Source organism: Ricinus communis, chromosome 8 (assembly GCF_019578655.1).
Source record: "Ricinus communis isolate WT05 ecotype wild-type chromosome 8, ASM1957865v1, whole genome shotgun sequence".
NCBI lineage: Eukaryota > Viridiplantae > Streptophyta > Magnoliopsida > Malpighiales > Euphorbiaceae > Ricinus > Ricinus communis.
The window spans coordinates 14,954,423-14,975,268 of NC_063263.1; the positions used below are offsets into that span (position 1 = coordinate 14,954,423).

General features: G+C 34.2%; 3 protein-coding genes and 1 non-coding gene across 4 annotated transcripts; 1 reads left to right on the forward strand and 3 right to left on the reverse strand.

Moving 5' to 3' along the window:
- The first annotated feature begins 7,069 nt into the window (after positions 1-7,069).
- Positions 7,070-10,313, forward strand: LOC8266999 (GABA transporter 1). The gene is made up of 7 exons (XM_002527396.2): positions 7,070-7,176; positions 7,549-7,779; positions 8,031-8,128; positions 8,231-8,417; positions 8,510-8,637; positions 8,747-8,980; positions 9,172-10,313. The coding sequence occupies exons 1-7, from the start codon at positions 7,092-7,094 to the stop codon at positions 9,550-9,552; spliced, it is 1,344 nt and encodes a 447-aa protein (XP_002527442.2). The 5' UTR covers positions 7,070-7,091; the 3' UTR covers positions 9,553-10,313.
- Positions 10,314-10,427: 114 nt separating this feature from the next.
- Positions 10,428-14,156, reverse strand: LOC8266998 (AT-hook motif nuclear-localized protein 9). The gene is made up of 5 exons (XM_002527395.3): positions 13,564-14,156; positions 12,795-12,862; positions 12,535-12,666; positions 11,168-11,329; positions 10,428-11,057 (listed from the first exon to the last, which is right to left on the reverse strand). Exons 1-5 carry the CDS (start codon positions 13,922-13,924, stop codon positions 10,719-10,721), a joined length of 1,062 nt encoding a protein of 353 aa, XP_002527441.1. The 5' UTR covers positions 13,925-14,156; the 3' UTR covers positions 10,428-10,718.
- A 1,049-nt stretch (positions 14,157-15,205) lies between these two features.
- LOC8266997 lies at positions 15,206-17,672 on the reverse strand. Its single transcript, XM_015724352.3, has 3 exons — positions 17,305-17,672; positions 16,979-17,097; positions 15,206-15,650 (listed from the first exon to the last, which is right to left on the reverse strand). The coding sequence occupies exons 1-3, from the start codon at positions 17,387-17,389 to the stop codon at positions 15,534-15,536; spliced, it is 321 nt and encodes a 106-aa protein (XP_015579838.1). The 5' UTR covers positions 17,390-17,672; the 3' UTR covers positions 15,206-15,533.
- Positions 17,673-18,560: 888 nt separating this feature from the next.
- LOC107261921 lies at positions 18,561-19,752 on the reverse strand. The gene is made up of 2 exons (XR_007217034.1): positions 19,424-19,752; positions 18,561-19,254 (listed from the first exon to the last, which is right to left on the reverse strand). It is a non-coding gene; the product is annotated as an uncharacterized LOC107261921 (transcript).
- Positions 19,753-20,846: the final 1,094 nt, after the last annotated feature.

Below are 20,846 nucleotides of genomic sequence, written 5' to 3' on the forward strand. Positions count from 1 at the left end.
AATACCATAAATCAATTATCAGGAACTAGAGATCTTCATATCTTGACTGACGTTGATTTCAGGAGTTACTTTTTCGTCTGAAATGTTCTGAGGCGAAACTGCAGGACAGTTTGTCCACTTCCATTTTGAGGAACAGGATTCATATGTTGTTTCGCAGTGGTTGTCTTCCCTGCTTCAGCATTTCTGGATTCCACAACTGGAAATGTTGGTGTAGTCTAGTGCCATTCTTAATCTGTGATGAAGATTACAGTTTTTGTATTCTGAGATTATTGATACACTTTGTTGCTAATATATACATGAGAAAGATAACGGTCACTTGATCTGATGTCCAGCGTTCTTTTCTTGATTTGGGTGAGGTAGAAGTGGCCTTTCTTCCTTAAGGAAGAAAGGTTGCTCCCTTGGCCTGAATTTAGATCTGTGATGAGCAGTCAGTACAGCTTTTAGTTGTACTGATCTGAGACCTTGGCCAATGATCTTTACCCTCTAGTTTGATAATTTGTTTTCCAGACTTATGTCTTCAACACTCCCCTCAAGGTGGGTTCGAATAAGTTAGTGGAACCCATCTTGCTAAGGAGCCTTTGGTGACTTGCTCTATCCAGAGCTTTTGTAAATATATATGCTAGTTGATCATGGCTTCTGACAAATGGAGTTGCTATCTCTCCTAATTGGACATTTTCTCTTATGAAGTGACAGTCAACCTCGATATGCTTTGTCCTTTCGTGGAAGACGGGATTCGAGGCGATGTGTCTGGCTGCTTGGTTATTGCAGTACATTTCCATCAGACCTTTGCATTTTATTCCCATGTCAGTGAGCACTTGCTTAATCCAAATGAGCTCGCTAGCTGTTGATGCCATGGCTCAGTACTTAGCTTCGGCACTAGATCTTGCAGTTACAAACTATTTTTTACTTTTCCAAGTAACTAGGTTTCCCCCTACAAAGGTGCAGAACCCTGAAGTAGACTTTCTGTCACAACTGCCTGCCCAATCTGCATCAGAAAAACTAGTAACAATGTTAGCATTATTATTGTTTTTCATCCAAATGCCTTTGCCTGGGTACCCTTGAGGTATCTTAGGATCCTATCAACAGCATCTAAGTGAGAGGTACGGGAAGCATGCATAAATTGGCTAATCATGCTCACAGCATAGCTAATATCAGGTCTAGTGACGGTTAAGTAAATTAATTTTTCTACTAGACGCTGATAGTGTCCTATGTTATCTAAGGGATCTTCGTCCTCTAGGTTAAGTCAAATTTTGGTCTCCATTGGGGTATCTATGGGCTTGGCCCCTAGTTTTCTTGTTTCCTTTAGAAGGTCAAGAACGTACTTTCTTTAAGATAGAAATAGCCCTTTATGAGATTTGGCTATTTCTATTCCAAGGAAGTAAGTTAATTGACCAAGATCCTTAATGTCAAATTCTTCTTTTAGTCTTTGTTTTACTTTTTCAATTTCTTCATTATTATCGCCTGTTATAATAATATCATCCACATATACTAGGATAATGATCGTGCATATAGGGGTGTGTTTAACGAACATAGAGGAATCAGAAGTACACTTGCTGAATTTAATATTTAAGAGAAAATGGTTTAGCTTGGCATACCATGCTCTGGGTGACTGTTTAAGCCCATAGATTGCCTTTTTTAACTTACATACTAGGGAAGGATCAAAGGCTGATTTGTGACCTGGGGGGAGAGTCATATACGCCTCTTCTCCCAGAGATCCCTGAAGAAAGGCATTTTTAACATCCATCTGAAACAAGCTCCATCCTGAGTTAGTAGCAACAGACAGTAAAATACGAACCGTGCTTATTTTAGCTACCAGAGCAAAGGTTTTCTGATAGTCTACACCATAGGTCTAGGTGAAACCTTTTGCTACTAGCCTAGCCTTATACCTTCAAATTGTACCATCATGCTTACATTTAATTTTATATACCCACTTACAACCAACTAGTTTTTTTACTCGGTGGCAGGGTGATGAGATCCCAAGTCTCATTTTTTTCCAGGGCCTGGAGCTCTTCTTTCATAACCTTACAACAATTAGGGTCGATGTTAGAGTCATAGAAAGAAGTGGGCTCGATGTGAGAAGTGAGAGTGTCTAGATATGCCTTGTATGATTTTGACACAATATTATAACCAATAAAATGATGGATGGGATATGATACCGAGTGGGACATATGGTCCTTTAGCTTAGCAGGAGGTCTGGTTGATCTAGATGATCTCTGTAGGGCAATTTCTTCTGGAATTGCTTCTGGTTGTGACTCATCTCCCCCTGAAGAAGTTGCCACAGGAGTGAAAGATTCTCCCCCTAAAGGGTGAGGTGAAGAAACTGCCACGAAACTCGGCTCCTTGTCAGAAAGGCTATCCGGAAAAAAGCTGTAAAAAAAAGAGAGAATTAGAAGGGAATAATTCAACAGACGACGTCTTGGGAAGAGTGGGATCACCAAGAAAGTAGGGAGTAGATTCATCAAATGTGACATCCCGGGAAATATAGGTTTTGTAAGTGGTAGGGTCATAACATTTGTATCCCTTTTTTTCAGAGGAGTACCCTAGAAATATGGTTTTGACAGAACTCGGGTTAAGTTTATAAGGTCTACGGACATGGACGAAGGCTGTGCAACCAAAGACTCTAATGTGGCCCAGTTCAATTTTTCTTTTTTTGAGAATTTTCAGAAGGCTTAAGTTGTTGAGGATGGAACTGGGGAGCCGGTTGATGAGATAGGCTGCAGTGAGGAGGGCATCCGACCAAAAAATATGGGGAACATTGTTTTAAAAAAGAAGAGTGCGAGTGACTTCCAGAAGATGTCTATTTTTCATTTCGGAGACCCCATTTTGTTCAGGGGTATAAATGCAAGTAGTTTGAAATAAAATGCCTTTTTGTGAAAAGAATTCAGAAAAATATTTGTTGACATATTCAGTACCATTATCGGAACGAAAAGTTTTAATTTTGGCATTATACTGATTTCGGACAAAGTTAAAAAAGTTGCGGAAGCATGTGAAAACATCATTTTTCCCTTGAGTAAATAAACTCAGGTAAGACGAGAATAATCGTCGATAAAAGTTACAAAATATCAAAAGTGACTATATGAGGTGACGGGGGCAGGTCCCCAAACATCAGAGTGGATTAAGTCAAACATTGATTCAAATTTAGTAGAAGACAAAGGAAAGGGTAACCTAGTATGTTTTGAAAACTTGCAAATATCACAACAGCCTGAATTTATGTTGAGACAAAAAAGTTGATTTAAGATTTTGTCAGACGGATGCCCAAACCGCCTATGCATCAACAGGCCTTGGTGAAAAGTGCTAGTGGTGGTGAGACACTGACTAGTGGGGGTGAGGTAATATAGGCTATTTTTGAGTAACCTTCACCAATCGTCTTCCCAGTGAGTCGATCTTGAAAAATCAATGTAGATAGTGAGAAAATAACATTGCAATTTAAAGTTTGAGTTATTTTACCAATAGATAATAAATGAGATTTAAAATTAGGTAAGAGAAGGATATTTGGTATGGTGTGATTAAACAAGTTGGAGGAGCCAAAACCAGAAATTTCGGCTCGACCCCCATTGGCAACGATCACATGTTGGGAATTGACAGGAGCAAAATTGTGCAATTTTATTGAATCCCAAGTCATGTGGTCGATTGCACCAGAATCAATAATCCAATCAGAACAAGCAAGTAAAAAATATGTGTAATTGTGAGATACTAAACCTGACCCACGGGATGGCTAAGACTGTAACATGGATTGAAGCTGAGAAATTATGTGCGAGATTTGAAAATTTTCAGTTGGGTCGGATCCGGGTTGGGTCGGCGGATTGGGCAGGGTTGAGTCAGCCCAATGGATACTACTAGTGTGGGCCAGATTGGCCCATTAGCTGCTGTCGGGCTGGGTTGGGTTGGCTCAAGAACTGCTCTAGGCTTGGATATCGGTCGGGCTGGATTAAAGAAATCTGACTCGTTAGTTGCCCCCGACCCGACGAGTGTGTCATAACCCTTAGGGTTAGACACACTCAACCCGACGTCGCCCGCTCTATTTTCTCATCTTCTTTCTTCTCTTTCGCGTTGCCCTCTCCCTCGCTCGCCTCTATGCTGAGCTGGCTGGAGGTTTGGGTGCAGATGCCATCAATGTTCGAGGGTGTGACCTTACTTTTTGCAATGGTGACACCACTCGACGTTGACAAGCATCCCCCTACCTCGGGCTGGCTCTCTTGAGAGCGTGGCAAAGGCTCTGCCTTCATTTTTGTGATTGTTTGATGCTCCCATGGTGATGCGTCGAGTCTCTTCTTGCTGAATAAGAGCTATGACAGCATCGAGCCGAGGTAAGCTGCTAGAAAGGAGAATTTGGGGCCGAAGAGCATCGTAGCTCGTATCGAGTCCGCCAAGGTAGGTATAGACTAAATCTTGTTTCTGTCACTTTCTTGCTTGATCTGGATCTACTGTGGGTGGAAGGTAACTCTGGAGTTCCTCCCACCGGGTTAGCACTTCGATCGCGTAACTCGTGCTAGACCTGGTCCCTTGCTTGATGTGTGCTAACTCTTGTTTCAAATTGAAAATATGTGCGAAGTTGTGCTCTTGTCCGTACAAATTTTTCATCTTCTCCCACACAGCCTGTGATGATGCTAGAAGCATACATAATCTGGCAATCTGAGGTTCCATCGTATTAGTAATGAGGGACATGACCAAATGGTCATTTGTCTGCCATTCTTCGATGGTTTCAATTTCCTCTTTTGTTGGTTGGTTAGGGTTTTCTACTGTTGGCTTGGTTAGGGTCCCTGTGATGAACCCAAACTTCTTTCTGCCACTTAAGCCAATGTAAACAGCTCTTGACCATTCGAAATAGTTCTGATTTCCCTTTAACACATTGTTTGTGAGTTTGGTGAGATCACTGTATGACATGATGAAGAAGAAATTTCTGATTTGTTGGGTAGGTGATGACAGGATCAATCCTGCTCTGATACCATGTGAAAAAGATTGAATTTATGTTTATTAATATGTGATGAAGATTACAGTTTTTGTATTATGAGATTATTGATACACTTTATTGCTAATATTTACATGAGAAAGATAACGGTCACTTGATCTGATGTCCAACATTCTTTTCTTGATTTGGGTGAGGTAGAAGTGACATTTCTTCTTTAGGGAAGAAAGGTTGCTCCTTTGGCCTGAATTTAGGTCTGTGATGAGCAGTCAGTACAGCTTTTAGCTGTACTGATCTGAGACCTTGACCAGTGGTCTTTACCCTCTGGTCTGATGATTTATTTTCCAGACTTATGTCTTCAACAGTTCTCTTGATCACCACCACCATCTGCGATTCCTACACCATTTGAATAGGGATTCTGACTATTTGTGGATGACCAAGCACAGTGCAAGTTGAAGATTCGGAAGGTTGCCTTAACTTGAATTCCTTACTAATTTTCTCCTTGAAGTGGCAACAATCAGCTAATAAATCTCCCTCATCCAGTTTTTCCAGTGTAACACTTAACATGCCAATTTTACAACGTGTAACTGTAAATGGTCCTGAGAGAGGAAGAATCTCAAAGTGGCAATGCACGAAGTGCAAAAACTGAAGCTAACTCATCTTTGTTAAGAACAAATAGAGTGCAAGTAGAGTTACATCAAATTAAAATGAACAAAATGAGAAATAAACAGATAAGGGGCTCACTCTACTCTCTAACTAGTGCCTGAATTAAGTGATACGAGGCTGTTTCTAAGTCTCGAACCCCTAACCTCATTCAATAGGTCATTTAAAGACTTCAGATTCTAATGGAATTAAGCGTAGATGAGCTGTTACTTTGACTTTATTTCATAAATAATTTTTCAATCTAAAAAATTGGATCTAAAACTTTTATTTAAAAATATTTTGATATATAAAATTTAACTAATAATATATAAGATTCATACAATAATAAAAATAATACTAATTAATAAATGATATAATTAAAAACATTATGATTAAATATTTTTGACATGTAATTTTGTTATCTCTTATTAATCAAATTAAATTTATAATATTTTAAATTTTTTGAAATATTATAAGAAATAATAATAATTGAAACTAAGTTAATATAAAAATTTTAATATAATAAAACACCAATATTACTATTAAGAATTATTTGCTTAATTAATAAAATAAATGATTAATTTATATATTACCGCTATATTATATTATATCAAAACCATAAAATATATATTAAAGTTATTGAAATATTTATAATTTTCTTTTGTCTTTTAGATTTATATTTCATCCTATAGCAATACAAGCTTTAATTGGATTAAACCTTCTTTTCAACACTAATAAATTTGACATGCGACGTGTCGTGTGTGGTTATTTGACGTGCCATTCCCCCCTTCTTATCCAATCTAATGATTTTTATATTTTTTATGAAACTAATTTTTAAAACAACATTAATTTTTATCAGTTTATTAAATGTAAAATCAGTTTATTTTCTAAATTTTTTTAATTTCAATAAAATTAATATAATAATCAATTAGTAAATTATTACATGTAAGTAGATAATAGTTAAGAATTTATCTTAAAAGGGTTTTCATAATTTATTAGTGAAAGTACTTTGATATTCCTAATCCTACTTGTACAAGTTATTTAACGCTTTCCTAATCCTAATATGTTCTCCTAATCCTAAACATATTTGGTATAATATCATTATATATATGTACATGATGAAGAAGGGCAAACAGTCTAAAGATTCTTACAAAAGTTGAAGAGGAGAAGATCAAAGAAAACAAAGAGGTAAATGCTTTCCTAATCTTACTTATTCTTATGTGTTCTTTGTTTAAGTGTTTTATTCTAAACCTAATCTTCAGGCTACAAAATAAAAATCTGTAATATATTTTTTTACTTCAACAAACTTACTTTTTACCTTCTGTTATTTATGATTCTAAATCAAACATATAATGGTAAGTTGTATATATTTATACACATACACATAATCATTGCTATGAACAAAGCTAGTTATGAAATTATATATAATATAATTCCCTTCTTTCTTGCAGTCCTGAGTTCCATTGCATCTTGTCTTCTTCTTTGTGTTTTTGCTGGAGAATTAGTGTAAGAAAGAATGGGAACAGTGGCAGAGAATGGAGAAATGGATGCTAAGGCTCATGGGCAAGAAGATTTCAATGATCAGAACAATCTTGATGCTGGTGCTCGTTTTGTTCTCAAATCCAAAGGTGAGCCTCCTATATATAATTAATCCTTCTCTTTTCTTTTCGTTTTCTTTTTTGTCTGTTTTTATATAATTTAACACTCATATGATTTCGTTAACAGTACTTTTCTATATAAATTATATCATATGTGATCTCATGTTTGACCTATCCATTAATATTCTAATGCTTTTGTCACCTTTTTCCTCCTTCTTTTCACTTTAGTTGTATAAGTACATAAAATCTAAGCTTCTTTATGGTCCAAGATAATTGCTTATAAGAGACGAATGAATGATGACAATATTTTGCATTAATTATTACAATTTTCTTTTTCTTTTTGGGTATGTGAAAATATATAATTAATGGATTAATTTAAAAATAATAATAATAATTGTACAGGAACATGGCTCCATTGTGGATACCATTTGACAACTTCAATTGTGGCGCCACCTCTTCTCAGTCTGCCTTATGCATTCAGATTTCTTGGATGGGGCGGCGGGATTTCATGTCTGATAATTGGAGCTCTCGCCACTTTCTATTCATACAATTTGCTATCTCTTGTTCTTGAACACCATGCACAGTTGGGTCTTCGCCAACTTCGTTTCAGAGACATGGCTAATCACATTTTAGGTGATTATTTCTCTTCCACATACTATTTAACTTGCTTTATCTTTTTATTCTTATTGGATGATGATGGAAAAAAACAAGTAAAAATAAAATATGAAAAGAGTAAAAGTAATTATAGAATTAGGGAAAGAGATAGGATTCTGTTGGCCTTAATTATTGCACTACCTAACCAGGTTGATGCCCAAAAAAACAAAAAAATTTCACATATGCTAAAACTTTTCTCTTTCTCTATCTCACATGTATCCATTTGGCAGGACCAAGAATGGGCAGGTATTTTGTCGGTCCAATTCAGTTCCTGGTATGTTATGGTAGTGTTATTGCTTCCACACTTCTTGGAGGGCAATGCATGAAGGTGAGATTATTGCTGCAAAATTAACATAATTTTCCTTTTGTTATAACCATTAATCCTTATATTTATTTGTTTAATTAATTGTACATCATTATCAATTGCCAGGCAATTTACTTGCTGTCAAATCCAAATGGGGCCATGAAGCTTTATGAGTTTGTGATCATCTTTGGCGGGTTAATGTTGATATTAGCTCAAGTCCCTTCTTTTCACTCTCTAAGGCATATTAACTTGATAGCCTTGATTCTATGCCTTGCTTATAGTGCCTGTGCCACTGCTGCTTCCAACCATATTGGTAAGTCTCTTATGGACCAAGTATCAGTGTGTTCAAGTATAATTATAGAAAAATAAAAATGGTACATGCTGATGAAATTACTTGATGAACAGGAAATTTATCCAACGAACCAAAGGTTTATTCTCTGAATGGAGACCTACAGGACCGGGTATTTGGAGTCTTTAATGCCATTGCTATCATTGCTACAACTTATGGCAATGGAATCATACCAGAAATTCAGGTACGTATGTGAATTTGTGCATTTCCCTTCACTTCTGACAACACCTTGTTAGAAAGATGTCTTCTTGTATTAGATTTGAGGTTTATATTCATTTGATTAATGATTGCAGGCAACTATAGCAGCACCTGTAAAGGGAAAGATGTTCAAGGGACTGTGTGTGTGTTATACGGTAGTTGCAGTAACATTTTTTGCTGTTGCCATTTCTGGCTACTGGGCGTTTGGTAACCGAGCTGAAGGACTAATCCTTAGCAACTTTGTTAGTAATGGAAAGGCATTGGTGCCTAAATGGTTTGTTTTGATGACCAATATTTTCACTATTCTCCAACTATCAGCAGTTGCTGTGGTAAGAACCTCTTCTCTACTATTAATCTTCTGTGTCTTCTCGTTTTTTCTGGGTACTTCGGAAACTTTTACATAGAACTGGGGCTTCCAAGAAATCCTAAGCTTGGACCACTGGGCTCCTAACTAGCTTAATGGAGCTTTCCTTTAAAACGCTACTAAGTACATTGACCTGAACTCCTTGTTCTATTACAGGTTTACTTGCAACCAACAAATGAAGTGCTTGAACAAACATTTGCAGACCCTAAAAGTGAGGAGTTTTCTGCTCGTAACGTTGTCCCAAGAATTATTTCAAGGTCACTGTCAGTCGTCATATCAACTACAATAGCAGCAATGCTTCCGTTCTTCGGAGACGTCAATTCATTAATTGGAGCCTTTGGTTTCATGCCTCTGGACTTTATCTTGCCTGTGGTATTTTACAACCTCACGTTTAAGCCGTCGAAAAGGAGCCTGGTTTTCTGGTTGAATATAACCATTGCAACTGTTTTCTCAGCATTGGGTGTAATATCAGCAATTGCAGCCGTCAGACAAATAAGTCTTGACGCGAACACTTATCGGCTATTCGCTAATGTCTGATGCCATTTAGCAGCGCCAGTTGAGCTTTTTCCTTGGAAACCAGAACGGATTTAGTAATTAGTGATACTTGTTCTAAAGGAAATATGATCCATAGTCTTAGGTTCTTGTCTTACTTATATACTAAGGGTTCTTTTGTACCATATTACATTTCATAACTATTTTGTCCTAATGTATGAAAATTGAGGGAAGCTCTACACAAAAAATTACATTTCACAATTACTTTCTCTTTTCTGATTTTATTGTTCTTGTTCTATTTCTTGCTTGATTATCAAAATCTACGTAGAAACTAAAATCGCACGTTGCAAATAAGTAACTAAAATAAATGGCATAAATATGTGATGAGCCAATTAATAAAATTCAAATTCTTTCGTTATCGTTTTTATATTTTTTATTTTTTATTTTTTAATTGGTTTTCTAAGATATTAAATAAAACGTATGTTATTGATTTTCCTTTTCAAATTCTTTTCAACACGGTTTAATAACCAAAAGATTTAGTGTTTTAAAAATTACAAATTGGGGTTTCAAAAAATTTATTTTTATTTCTTAACCGCGGCAATTCCGCTCTACAATTTATATCTCTATATAATTGCAAAAGTGTTCCATCCTTTTATATTTTTGTGGTAAAATTTCTATCTTGTGCTAAAAATTTTGCCTAACTTTGATGTATGTTTTATACATATACCAAATCTATAAATGATAGACACATATTCCTTAATTTTAAATGATGGAATATGTATCAATCATCTAATACCAAAATGTAATACACTCGTACGAATTTGTCACTCTCATGTTAGTTGCAGTATATGCGCCAAGCCAAATCTTCAACTTTTGTGAATAGTTTAACATAATTTTATTTTACTGCTTCACTTGCAACAAATACATAAATTTGAGGTTCATCTCTTTGCCAAATTGGATATCAGATCACATGTAATATATAGTAGCATTTCTAAAACGACAATCATAGCAGTTCCGTTAACCATGTAATAATCCCTGCAGTCCGTTACTGTAATAATATGTATCAGAAGGACCTTCATTTCTCTATGACAGTTATTCTGCCACTAATTATTAAAACTAAAAGGAAAGAAAAAGGAAGTCTAATCGGATAAGAAACATTACAGAAACAATTAACATAATGCCATAATTCAATTATCAGGAACTAGAGATCTTCAAATCTCAGCGACACTGACATTGATGTCAGGAGATACTTTTTCGTCTGAAATCTGCTGAGGCGACTGCACTACAGTTTGTCCACTTCCATTTTGAGGAACAGGCTTCATGTGTTGTTTTGTAATGATTGTGTTCTCTGCTTCAGCATTTCTGGGTTCCACAACTGGAGATGTTGGTGTGCAGTTCTCTTGATCACCACCACCATCTGTGATTCCTACAATTTGGATAGGGACTCTGACCATTTCCGTATTACCAGGCACACTGCAAGTTGAAGATTCAGAAGATTGCCTTAACTTGAGTTCCTTACTAATGTTCTGCTTGAAGCTGGCAACAATCAGCTAATAAATTCCCAGGAGAAAAAAAAAAAAAAGCAAAACAACGTCAGAAATGGTGCAGAACAAGATTGTTTCTGAAACTAAAGATAAGAGAAAAGGCAGGGAGGACTTACTTGGATAGGACCTGATGCTATTAAAGAACCAACAACACCACCACCAAAAACTTGGCCATCAGGTTTTGCCAGTGTAACACTTAACACGCCAATTTTACGACGTGCAGTACTTGTCTCTCTAAATGTAAATGATCCTGACAGAGAAAGAATCTCAAAGTGGCCCTGCATGAAGGGAAAAAAATTGAAGCAAAACCATCTTCATCAAGAACAAATAGAGCGCAAATAGAGTTAGAAAATATTGACACATCAAATAAAAATGAGTTAAAAGGAGAAATAAAACAAATAAGGGGCTCACTCTGCTCTCAGACCAGTGCCAGGATTAAGGGGTACGAGGCTGTTTCTAAGCCTCGAACCCCTAACCTCATTGAATAGGTCCTGAAAGGACTACAGATTCTAATAGAAAATATCAGAACTCCATTGGCTTCTTTAGTTAATTTGGAATTGGTGTTGGCTAGTTGAGCATCTGGGTTGTACTGTTTTAGAGAGCTTAGACAACACGGTTGCTAGAACTATGTAATAATCCAAGAATATAAAATGACTAATGGAGATAGAGATAGCTTTCTTGCCTTTGTATTAAGTTGCTAGTCTTCGCAGTTTGTGCACGGTTTCCAAACACTGTTGCCAAACACCCATCAAGCGCTTGTTTGACATTATTTTCATTTTAGAAAATTGATTTTGATTCTTATTTTTAATAGCTATAGTTTGAATCCAACTATTGTAAGAAAAATAAAAAGTAAATTATATATTTTTATATAAAAAGAAATTCTTGACTGTATTTGGTGTATGTCTTCACCTATATACTAAACAGATAGATGATAAAAAATTTAAAATTTTAAAAGCCAGATATCCATAGCAATATTAAATTTCTTTTAATAGTCTATTTGAACGAAGATTTTCAAAATTTTTGAAAATTTTATAAAATTTTTAACTTATGTTTAAAAAGAAAGTATCAGTTAATTGATAAAATTTTAAGAAATTTTTAAGCTTCTCGAAACTAAATCTCTAACTCACTTAATTAGTGAGCTGAAAAATTTATAAATTAAAAAATTTTTCATTTATTTTTTAAGATTCAATTTTTCCAAATAGAGTTAAACTAAAATCCTACCTTACCTTCAATTATTTTTTATAAAATCTTTATTCTCATTTTTTTAGTAAATTGAAAACGTGCTATTTGCACGAGACTAGTGGAACAGACATGCAAGAACCATTTTTTTGTAACAAAGTATAATATTTCAAAAGGAAAAGATAAATAAATTTAAACTGAAGCTATGTAGGAGGTGAAAAATTATACAATATAAAAGGGCAAAGAAAAGTGTTGAAGACACAAGTCTTCCTGCATTTCAGGAGGCTCTGGAATGAGAAAATACCTCACATCTCAGAAGTCCACCAGAAGAACCAGGTTGACGAATGATAACACATGAAACAACGCCAGTAGCAGAAAGAACGCAAACTGCTCGAGGACCCCTTTGGGCGAATGATGATATCTTGCTTACGATATCCTGACAGTGTGAGTAAATAATATCAGATTAAAGCCCAACACGATGAAGAAGAAGACAAGTCAGGAGAAATTAGCATACGAAAATAGCAAGAAGATTTCATTTTCTGGAAAATATGGAACTATATATACCTCTCCTGTATTCACAGTAATCACATGAGGAATTAAGATTCCTCCTGCTGTTTCTGCAGCAAAACCACCTGAACAAACACATTACAGCAAAATCACGTGAGCCTTCATATTCCTCAGGTGGAAGTTTATTGTCTAAATTAATAGGCAATTGAAGTGTTTTGAGTGCACTTGCTTGAAACTCAATTGAAAGACGGAAAATTCCAGACTCCTGAGTAGTTTCCAAGGTGGAGAGAAGTCAATTTATCAGATAAAGAACTGTTATGACCAAGAGAGACTTCATTTGAATCCAATTTCTCAGAAGATTATTAGCTCTTTGGCAGGCAGAATATTTAGCCCTTGAAAGAAAAGGCAAAGAAATTCCAAGACCACTTCAGACATCCATATCCTTATCTATATATATACAATTTTTATTGAACAAATAAGTTCCTCTGTTTCAATTTTCTACTGTAATTGGTCAAATTAAACTATCTCTAAAAAGGAATTGACAATTTTCCCATCTAGATTATTTATGTATCTAAAATAAGCATGAACAAATAAAAAAAAAAATAGTTACATGAATTCAGTTTTCCAATCTAATAAATAGGATCATAAAGATGGCAACATACATAGCAATCATAATGTATGTATATACTAATTAGAAAGTGGTCTGATTCATATTTTTCAATTGTAAAAATTATGAAGCTCTCACAGAGTTCAAAGGATGACTGTCTCTTCTACAACTCGTGCTGAACGAGTAAAAAAAACAGATAAAATTAATATAAAAACTCACCAAGAGCAGCCAAGAGCTGCAATCTACCAGAACCACGAGGCCGCCCTCTTCCTCTCTTCTCACAGCTCCTCAAGAAATTAGAAGAAGAAGGTGACACATTCGACATTGTATTTTCATGATCCATTTGAATATGATGATGATGATGATGATGATCAAACTTCCTAGGTCTCCCTCTTTTTCTTTTCACTGTTATTTCAGCTCTGCGACTACTCACCCTTATATGATCACTTTCGAGATATGCCTCCACAGTGCCTCCACCGCAATCTTGACCCGCCTCCCTCACTTGTTGATCGTCCTCCTTAGTAGTAGCCGGAGACACCTGTGTGGCTGCTGATACAGTATTACTGTTATTATCTTCCATGCACAAAACCTTTCACGTATACCTACATATTATATATTTTATAAAGGAGTAATATATGTAAATTATATACTGATCTTGATATATATATAAAGAACTAAATATGGGGAAGGAGAAGAACAAAAGATGGAGAAGGAGAAGGGTGCTGAACTAAATAATAGACAGAATAAGGTAGAAAAGGCGCCATAAAGGAAACCTTGGGCTGGTTTCTTTTCTATATTCCATCAATGCCCTTTAATCTTTCAAACCTGAATAAGTAAGTACATTGGTTTTTAAGGAAATTTGTACAAGAAAAGAGAGTTTTATTACATTTTCTTTAGGATTCTGTGTTTTGTATTATTATAATTATGATTTTAATTTTACGGTTACAGTATTTATTTGTTTTTACTATATATAAAGGAGAGAATCTGTCTTAATTAGTAAAATAAAACAGATGTCTCTGATTTATTTAGTAATAGAATAATTATTTGTTTTATTTGATATCTGATTTTCTTAAAAATTTAATTTTATGAGATTTTATTTCCAAATATGAATAAACTATGATTTGTAAAAATCTTGAATATTAATTGGTGCTTCTATTATTGAAAGATGATTTTGAATTCAAACCAAGAATCGCCCTTTACCATTGAGAGGCCACTTATATATAATTTTATTTATTGAACGTAAATATTAATAGTTGGATTTATTATTATTTATTTAATAAAAAATTAAATATTATTAAATTTCAAATAAAAATAAATACTTCTAAAATTACAACTTGATATGATATTTAAAAGAAAGTATTTGTTCAAATCTTAATTTATCTTTTATGAAATAAATTGATGCATTTATAATTCAAATTGGATTATTTCCAACTCTAGTTCTAATTTTGATATTTCATTGAATTTATCTAATTTAACTATAAAGGAAAAGAACCCTAAATATTGAAAATCTATTAAAAAGATCCTAAAATATTGGATTGATGATAATATATCAATTATGTCATATTTCATATTTTATGTATTATTAGTCAAACTTTATACATATGAATTTTTTAAAATAAAAAAATAAGATTCTAAGTTTTTAAATAAAAAAAAATTGTAATCAAAATAGCAATAGTCTGCCAACTAATTGTTTAACAATTATTTGATTTTTTTCTCATGAAAATGAGATTCAATTGTTAAGAGTTAGAGAGGGGAGAGTGCCACCTGGGACTAAGAGGTCCTTGGCCACCCGGCCAAATCCTAGTCGTTGGTTGGAGTCTGGCCAAATCCAAGCGGTTAAGTGGACTAAGATTTCATGATGTATGAAAAATCTAATCCATGTCATTAATGGAACAAACAAAAAATCTGACTGTTACTTTGCCAACTTTGCCAAGCAACTCAGTTAAGCAAACCATTTGCATCGAATGGAAAACAGAAGCTAAAATACGAGCCCAAAATTGGGAAACCAAAAAAAAAAAAAAAAGAAGAAGAAGAAAAGAAAAAGAAATTGCCTTTCTCTGAGTAGATATCGGATGGCACTAGCCATTAAGCCTGCATTTTAGCCGCTATAATTCTATGGTTCTCTTATTTTGGTAAAGCAAAAGCATAATACAGCCACCACCTTAAAAGAGACTGTCAAAATTGAGTCCTCATTCAACTTTATCTATATCTCCAAACAGCTCTTTCCAGTGAGTTGATGCTTCTTCTGGCGTCCGGAAAGTCCAAATGTGGGGCGGCTTCGCCCTCTCGCGAGTGTCTAAAATTTCCTGCGTTTCCACAGCAGATTTCACTACTGTCAGGCATAGAACATAACACAGAAAACAAACAAACTATGTAAGCACTGGAAGAAGAAAAGGATCTGCAATACGCTTTCAGGCTCCAGATCTACTGTCGCTGTAATAAAATGCTATGAAATCATGAACTCTCTATTACCAAGAACTGATTAAGAATATAATAGAATTTTAGTTTAGTGATTAAATCAGACACCTAAGTCTATCAAAAGGAATATAAGAAGGTTGAGAAGAAGTCAATATTTTATTACAGAATTACCGTACAAAAGAATCATCTGCGGATGGCAGACGAATAAAAGAGACAACTCGGAAAAGGCTGAACCTCAAGAATCAAGAGACAGAGGAATATGAGAAGAAAGGTGACAATTGAAGCTCCTCAGAAAAATATTTAGCTCAACATAATACCTTCAGAAATTGGAACGACATTTTTCATCTTCTCTGTATTCATCACTGGAGCTATTTGTGAAAAGAAAATCTTTAAACAAGAAATTCTGAAACCCTTAAAAAAACACAGAAAAAGGAACCCCAAATCCTTTCGTGTATGTACCGATAATGCCTAAGGGAATTTAAATGATATATCTACCTACTCACTGAAGGTACCAGAGAAATTGCTAGACCTCAAGGAATCCAACAACTATGAATAATCCAATAAGCTGGCATTCCATGAGACACGTCAAAAATACCATACGCACAAATTAAACAAAATGAAGGTTCGAGAATTTAGTTCAGCAAGGGAGCATTAAACTTAGGAATGATTTCAGTGGTACTAATCAGAATGCGACTTTTGCAGTGATGTTGAATATACGTTAAGGATACAGCAGATAGCATTCCCATAAAATATACAGTAGAAGTAGTACAGCATATATGTCTATTGCTATACCACCAGCACCAAACACGGCAAAATGATATTGATACAATCATGGTGTTCTAAGCTAAAAAGTTCACATAGGTGGAGCAAAGAGCATTTTTTTAACCTCTTCATGTGTGTATAAGAACTTATAGTTGCACTATCAACAAGTTTAAATCGTAGAGCTCTCTTCCAAGGATAAAACTTATAAACTTATCAAATTAAACAATGTGACTAAAACACTTGGACAAAAATATTAAGCAAAACACACGCAGGTTTCCTTGAAAAAGGGTATAAACATATGAAATCTTCAACAATAAAAATCACATAGTTCCTCAATCCCAAATACTCGATTGTCAGAGATTACGTTTTTTAATATAATTCACCAGAAGAAAGACCTTCAAGTAACTAGAGAAAGAAAAAAAAAATTATAGATTAATAAAATTGAAAAGGGTACCTGAATTTGAGAAGATCTCTTAGTCTTGAGAGTTAAACAATCAACAAGAGCACTCCATTTCTCAGAACAATTATCAAGAACTCCTAGTCTATAGTACTGCTGCATTTGATGCACCGGAGCTGCACAAGACAAAAACAATACCACCCATTTAATTAATTTCAAAAAAGGGTTTAAGTGAAGACGCAAATTAAAAATTGGAAAAGGGATTCATAAAGAATAGCAATTAGAAATTTAAACAAAGATTGAACTACTCTATTTTGTGCAATTGAATTAAGCTAACAAAAAATAAAAAAGAACATGTTTTAAGTAAAAAGGGAGTTAATTACAGTAGCAGAACCAAAGAGCATCGAAGCAGGGGGAGCATGATAATCGACGGTTTGAAGACGGTGGTTCCTTCTCCTCCGAACCCATTTTTACGTTGACCCGTCCGATTTGTATATGTCATATGTTGTTGTGTTATAATGGTTGATGTTTTGTTGGTAACCATTTCCGGGTCGGGTTTTACTACTTTTCGCTATTGAAGAAAGTTTTAATTTGGCACCTAAGTCTAAGGTTCAACCAGACGAAATTTAAACTATTTCAATCAATAAGTCCAAAACTTTGGTTTCATCAAACAATTGAAATACATACATACTCTCACTAGAAAGGCTAAATATTTTATTAAATAAAACTCCAGAAGCCTTTTTTATCCAAACAATTCTACTTCTCTAATGTCCTCTTCCACAAGATTAAAAGATTCTTCACCATTGATAATACCCAACTTTGATGAAACTATATAATTGCTATTATTATTTTAATTATAGATATTATTTAAAAATAATTATATATACATAATCTCATTAATATTAAATTGAATGCATAAAAATTTAATTAATAATATAATAAATAAAATCTTCTAAATTTTTTATTAATTTATCAATTAATATATTAATAATATTTATATAAACTAAAAGTAAAAATATATCTAATATTTTATTAAAATTAAAATTATTAATTAATTAGAAACTAACATATTAATTAATGTATTAATATAATAATTCAAATAAAAGAAAATTAATTAAAGACACATAAAATTATACATAATAATGCCCAAGTGCTAAGAACGAAATTCATAGTTATTATATATTAATATAATAGTTCAAATAGAACAAAATTAATTCAAAAACACATAAAAATTAATGCATAATAATGCCCAAGTGCTAAAAATGAAATTCATATTTTAAGGTTTTTATTCTATATCTCAAAACTTATATGTTTTAAGATTTATCTATTGCTATTTGTACTTATCTTAAATCTGATTTAGTGTCCATCTTAAGTTCTTGTTCTTATGAATATTTAATCGAGTTATGAAAACGCTAAAAATCCATTTTATATTATATAAATTTGAAAAATAAAATAAATACTCACATAATAAGCTTGTTGAATGTATAAAGATTTTAATAAAACTGAAGGATAAAAATTAAATTTCTAAAACAACCTAATATAATGAAATAATAATACTAAATGTAATCAAGTCCGAAAGCCAAGTAATCATAAAGAACAGTAGAAATGATTAATATGGTTTAATGGAAAATCCCGTAAATAAATTAAAAATAAAATTAACTCGTATTATTTGTTTATTAGGAAGGTGACTAGAAAGCAAAACATATTTGAGCAACTTCTTTAAACTAATTAAATTGAAATTTAAGGAGCAGTTGATCATGATAATTAATATGATTTCTCTGTTGAGAACGTGGATGAGATTCTGCCATGGAAGATCCACTTAAACACCTTAGCCTCAAAGCCTGGAAAGCAAGAGTTCTCTATTTAGAGGAACAATGGACATGGCCTCCAAGGCTCCAACTCTCTCACTATAGTTGAGTTGCAGGTGCAATACTTGCTGCTCCTAGGTTGCATGATCAAGATGAACAAAAACTGCTTCAAATAAAACCTGGTTTGGCATTTGCACCTCGGAAAAACCACAAGGCAACCTAAAAAAGACAAGTTGCTTTGACAACTGCACTTAAGAAATCATTAAAAGGAAGTCTGTTGATGTCCAAAAGTGCACACGGTATCAGTGTCAAACAATAAGAATACAAGAGGAATTGTTATGTTTACCTCATCCAGGAATTAATATAATTGACATACTTTCAAAATGGAGGAGTCATTAAGAAAGTAAGGATACAGGAAAGCAGAGAGAGGTTCTTCCACCATGTATTAGTTTTCAACTTCAGACACTCCAAGCTAGGAGATTTTGATGGTTGCTCATTCAGTATATCAGGAACTTGCGAAAGAACCTTGAAAACAGTAGAATTGTTAATAATCAACCCAGTATAAATGCAAAATAGTTAAATAGACATGTGCACCGAAGATCTACAATATCAATAGGAATATGATTTCTGTGTCCGTGATGTATGTAATATAGATCTATGCTTGTGCACAGATATCAATATATTTACTACATACCTTAACTGTAGTCAAGGACAATGTGATGATTTTTATGAAACTCATTGAGCAACTTGCTCAAATAGAGACCGAGCTGCTTCTTTGAATCGATATCCCAGATACGCTCAATATCTGGACATAAATCGATATTTACTTTGTGCACAGAAGTGAGGTTCTTGGCAGTGCACAGTAAAGGTTTAGTCCCATAAAACTTGAATCTGGTAAGTTTTGGAAGCAAAGATCGTAACTCTAGTAAGAGTTTCAGAACTGTAGATAAATGCAGGGGACGTGATTCTGGAATAGAAGATTTGCAAGCTTTTCAGATAGAGAGCATGAATATTGAAACTTGTGTTATCCCGGTTTATGTCCTCAAGTTTGAGAATCTCAAGATTTGGCAAGTTGATAGAATAGTCCCATCAAAACTAAAACCAAAAAGATGCAAGCTTTTCAAAGATGGAAAGCCAAATGATTTGGGCAAATTTATGCTCTCATAATAAGCAGCCAGTTTCAGGGTTGTCGGAGATTCACAGCTATAGAAACAACAAGGGAACTCAATAGGTGTACGAGGACAATAGGCTACTATGTGAAGATGCTGAACCTGATGTTTAATAGCATAACAAATCAAAGGTTCCACTTCACTACCCTTGAACAAATGACCTGAATCAAAAGAGAACTTGACACTGGGAGAAGGATCGCGACGCATCACAACTTGATTGATAAAGCTAATGAAAGATCTCATTTTGGACTCATCACTGACATCTCTCCCTGGAAACGAATCGTAATCGAATATCAGAAAGGGACAAGAGGCCCATAAATACCTCCACCTCTTCGATAAAATACAGGTTCTAACAACGCGAATCATGTCCATAGAAGTTCATCTGGCAGTTGGCTCATTCTGTCTTCTTCTTTCCTGTAACCCAATTGCCTCTTTCTCTTGTGTGATGCAGCCATCTTCATGTCAATTCCTCTTTCTGTGGATTCTCAAAAAGACAAGAAAAAACTAACAGCTCTACACTTCAGTTGATTTTGCGCCGCGAGAAATGACTTATTTATTTGTTCAGAGTCAGACTCCTTCCACTGCTAATCAAAACGATGTCCTCAATACGGGATTACTCCCACATTCAGCATGTGCCACACTAAAACGACTGCGTTTAACTGGTTTTCATACTTCCGCTACATTCACCTGCCCATGCCATTCAAATAGCTAAAAGCTCGTGTTCCTTTTCTCAGAATTAACATGTTTATATTTGCATAATTTTAACAAAATATATATTTTTTAAATTTTAAATTCAAGTTCTTAATAAAATCTCAACTGTTTAATTGTATATTAAAGATGTAAATTTTGGATTCAAATTCTTGAATCTAGCCGCTCCATATAGATGATCAAGAACCAAACTCTATAATATGATTATAATTTAATCTCATCTCACAATAATAGTTGGAA